This window comes from Cyphomyrmex costatus, unplaced genomic scaffold (genome assembly GCF_001594065.2).
Source record: "Cyphomyrmex costatus isolate MS0001 unplaced genomic scaffold, Ccosl1.0 scaffold691, whole genome shotgun sequence".
NCBI classification, from domain to species: domain Eukaryota; kingdom Metazoa; phylum Arthropoda; class Insecta; order Hymenoptera; family Formicidae; genus Cyphomyrmex; species Cyphomyrmex costatus.
Window position 1 is genome coordinate 25,650 of NW_017280257.1, and position 9,038 is coordinate 34,687.

At 37.3% G+C, this 9,038-nt stretch overlaps 1 protein-coding gene across 1 annotated transcript; it reads left to right on the forward strand.

The window, feature by feature from the left end:
- The first annotated feature begins 7,534 nt into the window (after positions 1–7,534).
- On the forward strand, positions 7,535–8,194 carry LOC108780337 (uncharacterized protein F54H12.2-like). Its single transcript, XM_018548008.1, has one exon. It carries the CDS (start codon positions 7,535–7,537, stop codon positions 8,192–8,194), a length of 660 nt encoding a protein of 219 aa, XP_018403510.1.
- Positions 8,195–9,038: the final 844 nt, after the last annotated feature.

Consider the following 9,038-nt stretch of genomic DNA (forward strand, 5'->3'; position numbering starts at 1 on the left):
TATACTTTAGTAGTTATTTTTTATATTTTAGTACCCCCGAAAAATGGACTTGGTGGCTCGGGATATGAGACTTGTAGTGTCTTTCAATATTTGAACATGGCCGGAGACACTACCGCGTCTTCTGATGGTATATGTATATGTATACATATACAGTCAGTCAAGCATAAGAGAATGGACGACAGTTATCAAATAAGAGCATGATCAGCCTAATTTAAAGAAAAATTTAAATAACAAAGTTTTTAAATACATGGATAAATACATTCGATTTGATTAAAGCTAAAATGCACTTACATTAATAATATATAAATAATATATAAAAATAAAATTTAGTTTAAGCACGCGCGCGGAGGGGATCATATTTGGTATTCCCTTTAACTTGTGTTCCCTTGCTCTGTTATTTAAAATCATTTCCTATATGATGTCAGTTTAATAAGTGTACACATTATTAATATAATTGCATTTTAGCTCTAATCAAATAGAATGTAACTACGTATATAAACTTATTTTGATAAAAAACACTGTTAAACGTTATTTTTTGAAAATTTTAACTACGCCATTCGAAAGAGCGACCTCAAAAATAGTCGGATATGGAAAAAAAAAGATGCTCAAATCCGTGTGCGAATTGTGCAAATTTGGTCGTTAAAGGGTTAAAAGGGTGGTTTTAACCCCTAAATATCATTTTGGGCCGATATAAAAAAATACGTGTCAAATATTTTTCGATATAGTATATGTATACCAAGTTACAAAAAAATCGGCGAGTGAAAGTTGGGTAGTGTTACTTGTCAATGTAGAATTTAGGATCGTATATTGCGAGAATAGGAGACTCTGTTAATTTAGCTTTCAGCTCTTCGAATGCGTGTCTCTCGGAATCCCCAAATTTGAATGTAGTGTTCTGCTTTTATAAGCTATGTAGTGGTTGTGCAATCGTTGAGAATCCTTGAATGAATTTCCGGAAATATGACGCTAGTCCCACGAATGACTGAACTTCCTTCGTTGTTTTCGGTTCCGGAAAGTTTGAAACGGCCATAATGCCTTTATCTGTAGATTTGATTCCCTCCTTTGTTATTCGGTATCCTAGATATTCGATTTCCGTGTAGAGGAATGAACATTTTCCGGTCCGTAGTTCTAACTTATTTTCCACCATGGCTTTGAATACTTGTTTTAAAGTTTTTAGATGTTCATTAATCGTTTCGGTGGCAATTAATATGTCGTCCATGTATACAACAACGGTCTTGGCCTTGATCAGTTCAATAAAAATCTCATTTATGAAGCGTTGGAATAATTGGGGTCCGATTTTGAGACCAAACGGCATGCGCAAAAATTCAAATTGCCCCATTGGGGTCACAAACGACGTATATTTCACCGAATTTGGTGACATCGCGATGTGATAAAATCCATCCTTTAGATCTAGTTTGCTGAAGAAGTGCTTGCCTCTTAAACTGTTTAATTAGTCTTCAATCAGCGGAAGCGGGTAATTATCGCGCGCTAATATTTTGTTGAGGACTCGAAAGTCGATGCACATTCTGATCTCTCCATTTTTTTTCTTCGTTAAGACGATTGGCGATGCGTATTCAGATGTACTCCTCCGGATAATTCCCTTTTCCAATAATTTGTCGAGTATTTCTTAAACCATCTCTTTCTCAGCGAATCCCAGCCATCTGGGCCCAAACTGCACAAGACTGTTTTCTTTTATTACTAAAGTGGCCTCCATTTTGACCTTCGGTGACTCGGGCCCGCTGGACTCACAGTAATGTTCATGGAAGATGTTCTCTACTGCGCGCTTGTATCTGTTGGGAATAGAGGGATTAATATCAAGGTCGTTAGATATCGCGCTTTTTGCTTATAATAATCTATATTCAGAAGTTCGCTTACTGCCCTGTCAAAACCGGGACTTCTAGTTAGTTTATATCCGAAAAGTTTCAATGAATCACGGCCTAGTAAGAGAGGAGCAGACATCGTGGAACTGGGAACAACTCCCATCGTGATCACCTTGGTTGTATCGTCGATGGTAATTTTTATATCTACCAATCCTTTAATAATGAGCTTTGAATTATTTATTCCTTGAAATCGGTTCCACTCATGCCCCGGGGCTCGCATATCTCTATTTTTAAGAAATTGTTCTTTAATAAGAGTGATTGGGCATCCAGTATCTATCCTAGCCACACAAAATTTATCGACCTCATTCTGACTCTGAAGGTTTACTGTTCGTTGAAACTCATCGCGGGGCTCGCTTTGTGTGTCGATAAAGTAGATCCCCTCGTCATCGGTTTCTGCTTCGTCCGAAGATGCGCCCTCTCCGTCTACCACTTGAATTTCATTTTCTTCCGCTCGCTCGACGTCCTCAGATTTTGTTTCAGCTCGGCCATGCGATTGACTTTTATCTATTAGTCCCACCTGTCAGTCCGTTTTCCGCTCCTTTGATGGGACGCTCTTGCTGCTCTCGGATCCTCCTTTTCTGCTGGGACAGTCTTTAGCATAGTGTCCCGTCTTGTCGCAATTGTAGCATTTGATGCTACCTCGGTTGGTCGGTTTGACTCTGTTAGCTTCTTTCAGATCCTTCTGCAGCGCTCCTGGGTTCTACTTGTCAGTAGCTAAAATGTTTCTCATATTGACGGGTGATAATATTATCAACGACTTGACTGCTGAACAATTACAATTTATACCAAAGGTTATATTATTACGAGAGTTCAGCAATCACATAGATTATCTATGGGATAAGCTCCCCGAGTATATAAAACGAGACCCAGAAGTGCGTGGCTATTGGCGGTGCTTAGAACATTATAACCTATCGATTCAACAATCGCATATTGATGGTCCAATACCGTTAATTAAAGATTGTTGTAAATGTAAATTATATACAACAATAAAAGGATTGTGAATATATTTTTCAAACTTCAAATTCAATAAGTTTGTAATGGCACCAAACGCTCATATCTTCAGCCAAAAACACGCTGCAATACTACAAGCGTTACGTCACCTCACTAACGAGTAACGTATTGCTATCTTGAAAAAGGCTGATCCGAAACTTGTTAGATGCATATGCGAGTGTGCTTTAAATATATTACACGGCAATGTACCACTTAAACAACCATATAAACGACGTTTGAAACGTTTTACCGCCATATTACGTCGACTCGCCGATAAAAACGATTCTTGGAAGAGTAAAAAACGCTTGATCGTGCAACGGGGTGGATTCTTACCTTTGTTACTAGCACCTATACTAGGTAGTGTATTATCCCGCCTTATAGCTCCGAAATAAAGTATAATGGAACACGCAAAAAAAATGGTTTTGGTACCGGAAGAAAAAGTCATGCAATTAACTCACGTATTGAATAATAAAACAATTCAAACGCCTGGTACTACATTGAGCAGGTTAGATGAAGAAATGCGTGAAATTCTCAATTCAAATAAATTTGTGGATGAAAGAGAAAAATGCAAGGCTTACCTTCAAATACTACAGCGTTATTTATACTTCGTAGAAGAAGCAAAGCATAATGCAACTGTCAAATCTGCTATCTACTCAGATGGGGAGGAGATGAAAGAAATAGAAAAAGATCGGATGGGTGATTCATTCATTTTGGCTAGTGTGCCGTTAAAATATCGGCAAAAAGCTAAACTTTTATTAAATCATTTACAGTCTAATGCGTTTGACAGACTTGTTTGGGATAAATATGGTGTCTCTATCGACGGTACAAAAGTAGCCGAATCTAATATTGTCGATCTTGTAAATGACACTATGCGCTCCAGAAAAACGGCAAGACCTGTCGGAAGACATCATTTTGCCGCATTTCTGCGTAGTGTAAAGGTGCCTCGTGAATTTATAGGAAATCAAGATCTTTGGTCAGATAGTCCAAGACCTGGCAACGCCATTAGCACACTACGAGTACCGAATATCATATTGTCAAGCGGTGTTACAGCAGCGAGCCAAACATCTGACTCAAGCGAGGTTCCGACGGATAATACCGATAACGTCAGTGAGAACTATTGTAGCGCCAATAATTGGGAAAGTTGATCTCTTTTGAATAAAAAAAGAAAGGCATCTAAATTGTAAGAATGAAAAAACTAGAAACAATTTATTACGACCCTTCTCATCCAGCATCTTTTTCCGGAGCACCAAAATTATTGCATGAAACTAATAAAACTGTTTCCCGAAATAAAACTATCAAATGGTTGTGGGAAGCAGATATCGTGGATCTACGCGCAATTAAAAATTATAACGATAATTATGCGTATTTGCTCGTCATTATCGACGTTTTGAGTAAATTTGCTTGGGTTGAAAAATTGCGTAATAAAACAAGCGCAAGTGTTGCACTAGCATTAGCACGTATACTGGCACGCAGTAAAGGAAGACGTCCTATTGTTTTGCAGACTGACCGTGGTAAAGAATTTACAGGCGCAGCTACACAACTTTTCTTGAAGAACGAAAAAATTGGTTTTCGTGTAGCTCGTAATCCGGATGTGAAAGCAGCAGTTGTCGAACGTCTCAATAGAATGCTGAAGGAGCGCATGTGGAGATATTTTACATTTACAAAAAATAAACGATATAGGTGAAAGCAGCAGTTGTCGAACGCCTCAATAGAACGCTGAAGGAGCACATGTGGAGATATTTTACATTTACAAAAAATAAATGATATATTCATATTCTACAAAATATTGTTGATGCGTACAATCGCTCGTATCACACCGCTATTAAAATGGCTCCGCGTAATGTAACATTGAATAATGTTCGGATTGTTAGAACAACATCTCGCTCACCGATATGCTAGTAAACGTACTCGTGTTCCTAAATACAAGGTTGGAGACCTTGTGCGAATCAGTAGCTACAAAGCAGCGTTCGCGAAAGGTTACGAAGGTGGCTGGAGTAAAGAGATATTTCTTATAATACGCGTTTCCACACACCAACAACCGCCAGTCTACTTCTTAAGAGATCTTCACGGCGAAGATATAGATGGGCTCTTTTACGAAGAAGAATTAACTAGAATCCACCGAGATTATGCAAAGACAAATCTTACAGTTTAGAAAATAATTCGAAGTAAGGGTCGGGGTCGTTCGAAACGTATTCTCATTAGTTGGCATGGTTTTCCAGAAAATTTTAATACGTAGATAAATCCTAAGGATATAAAAAACAAATAAATATCTATAATGAGGAATAATTTTTACATAGTTCTGCCTAGTAATAGCAGTGCCTCATATTTTCCGGATAATACAACGACTCATTTTATTACTCGCTTACCGCATCAATTACGTTTACAAGGCGAATGGGGTGTATCCCTAACAGATATTCAAATACCTATGACATTTCTTCATTTCCCGAAAGATGAAAAAACCACAGTAAGAAGAAATTTGTTCTATACATCTGAGGTTCTTAAAAATGATGTAGAATCAAAATAGAATCGAACACTACATTGTGCCACGGGGATTGTACCGTTCAATCGATGATCTTGTCGAAACAGTTAATGAAACATCGATGAAAGATCATTTAACTTTTACAGTAAATAAAAATGACTATGTTAGTGCACAGCGTTCATGTGTACATTGTGTAAATAACGAGCATACTTTCTTTCTATCTCCAACATTGGCACGGATATTCGGATATAATACGAAGGAATATAATATATCGTTAAATGATATGTCTTAGGTATCATCTAGACCAGCTAGTTTAATCAGAGCGTTACCTACTTCAATGTTTATATACACGGATATATGTGAACCTTACATTATAGGTGATGTGCAAACACCGTTGCTCCGTACCGTACCTTTAGATATAGAAGCATACGTTTATGGTTCAGTCAAACATAAAAGTTTCTCAACGGCTAAATATATACCTCTACTTCATACGTCTTTTCAAACAATTGAGATCGATATAAGAGATGAATTTGGGCAACCTATACCATTCGAATATGGCACATTGACTGTAACGCTTCACTTTAAAAGATTAGATTAAATAATACATTAAAAGAAATGACAGCCTATGATGAATATTTTGATATCCAATACGGCGGTGGTCGGCAAAGCGGAATTGAACATGTGTACATTGGTACATCAAATCAACGCGGTCATGGAATTGGTAGTTTCCTTGGAGGCCTCTTTCGTCGTGATTTACCTCTTTTATCAAAAGGTGCGAAGGCAATTGGTAAAGAAGTTGTTCGTTCTGGAATGAACGTAGCTCGCGATGTAATACAAAAAGATGTTCCATTCAAAGAAGCTTTTAATACTCGCATGAAAGATTCAGCTACAAATTTAAAACGGAAAGCCGAAGAAAAGATCGATATTCTTATGAAAGGATCAGGATATAAATCCATGAGAGAGTCGAAAATAAAACATTTAATTAACACACCCGTGACAGTGGTCATATTGCGAAAGAATAGAAGAAGAAGAAGAAGAAAAAGAAGAAGACAATTCGATCTAAGACAAATACGTTAAAAAATAAAAAGAAAAAGAGATATTCTCGAAACAATCGTACTGTTGTTGACATTTTTCATTAATATATTCGCCGTAAAATAATAGCAAATATGTCTTTTTTACACACTCATTCATGCGAATGTCTCAAATCGGAATTGGAATTATTCACTGTTCCACCAACGCAAGCCACAATCGAAAGTTCACAATGGATACACTACAAGCCAATATCATTGTTAACTGATGATTCACCTATAGAATTTGTAGTACCCGGTGTTAACGATCGTGCTGCGCTTACTTGTAGATTGTAATGGCGTAGCCTTGATATCGTTGCCCAAGCGTTCCCGAGGTAACCACGTCGAAGGGGCTTGGTCGAGAAAACGACTGTTTCTCTGATTTTTACACTCTTTATTAAGAAAGCCTCAAGTGCAGGCGAAGACTCGCGAACAAACTGCTGTCGTAACTCGACTGACGACGCGATGATAAACTTGGGTGGCGAGACGATACGTGCACGTGTCGTTGCGTTAGAACGGCCATTGATTTCTAATCTCTTGATCGAGGAAGATTGCGCGGTACGCTATCGCGCTGCGGAACGATCCGTGAATTCGGTCGATTTCGTAAGCAGTCGCTGTCGCGGAAGGGAAACTAAAGACGAGTACCGAACACCCGGACTAGGAGAAAAATACATCGATCTACCGCATACAATATTAAGCATCAGTGTCCAAATAAGGCCAACGATTCATAAAGAGCCTTCAAAAGATGGAGATACCACTGATTATGTCGGGCCTGTGAATAATTTTATGCATTCATTATTCAATCAGGTAGATGTATTTTTCAATCAAAAACTTATATCACCACCGAATAATGCTTACGCTTATAGAGCTTACATAGAGACATTACTTAATTATGGTCCTGCTGCTAAAAACTCTCATTTAACAAGCGTATTGTGGTACGAAGATAAAAGCGGATGATCTACTCAACGCAAACAATGGCCTTGTAAAACGACGCGTATTGACAGCCGAAAATTGATCTTATGGGGCATTTACGCTGTGATGTTTTTAATCAAGAAAGATTTTTAATAAATGGTGTAGAAATGCGTTTACGAATAGTGCGATCGAGAGATACATTCTGCCTTATGGATCAAACCGAACGAAATTTCGAAGTTCATATAATTGATGCTACACTTCTTGTTAAACGTTCAAAAATTTCACCTGGTATGTTGTTAGCACGTGCCAAAGCTCTTGCGAAAACCACAGCAAAATACCCCCTCACACGTGTCGAAGTGAAACCTATATCTATACACAGTGGTATATACGGTGAAACGCTCGACAATGTGATATTAGGCCAAATACCGAAACGTTTAATTATCGGTTTTGTCGATAATAGAGCATTTAACGGTAATCGTATGCTGAATCCTTTTAATTTTCATCATTACAAAATTAATTTTTTATCTCTGTACGTGGATGATACACAAATACCTAGCAAATCGTTACAACCCGATTTTACAAAGGAGAAATTATATATGAAGGCCTATCACACTCTTTTTTCTGGAACAGGAATTCATTTTTTAAACGAGGGCAATGCTATTTCTCGTAAGAATTATCCAAACGGTTATTGTCTTTTTGCATTTGATCTTACACCGGACCTTTCAGCAAATGATACTACGCATTGGAATTTAATGAAGCATGGTAATGTTAGAATCGAAGTTCGTTTCGAAGAAGCATTAGAAAATACGATAAATTGTATTATTTATGCCGAATATGACAATATTATGGAGATTGATGCATCAAGATAGGTGATTGTAGACTATGGTGGTTAAGAACGAGAGAGAGAGAGAATTCGTAGTAGGCTAATATAGGCATTATAGGAAAAAGAACTTCGGGAACAAGCATTATAAGAACGGATGTTATAGAAACGAAAAGCTTAAACATTATGAGCATATAACTTCAATCATCAGTCGGTACTACTTTTTGAGTGTATACACTACACTACCAGTTATTCATATATATATATCTTTCTCGCATTTACAATTATAAATATGAATATCGTTATTGATATACAAGGATTCAAGAATATGGAGGAAGATTTTTTTCCAAAAGAAGTTGCTATTGTCTCCGTAAATAACGACCATTGCGCTCATTGGATTATTGCATAACCATACTCCTTTACCGAGCTATCACCCGTTCAAAATCTCAAAACAATTGGCTCAGTAAAAATTTCCATGGTATTGAATGGTTTGAAGGACACCGTATAAAAACTTATGTCGACATTTGAGGACAATTGCACAATTTACAAACCGAATATTTATAAGAGGCCGAGATAAATCAGCTCCATCGTATTACAAGTAGAAACATTATAAATTTAGAAAAAGAGGAGAAATGTCCACCATTTCATCAATTACCGCAGTTAAAGCAAACATGCCTCATTCATAGTATAAAAATCAAGACAAATAATCGGGAATATACATGTGCTTTAAATAATGCATTGCGGATAAGAAAGTGGATTAAAGATTACGCCTTTCTGGATTCTGCATATTTGTCAACACCGTTGTCGCCTCCATCGTTTTCTATGACATGGTATAACCGCGATAATAGTCATAATACAAAAGAAGAAGAAGAAGAAAATAATTCTCTTGAAAA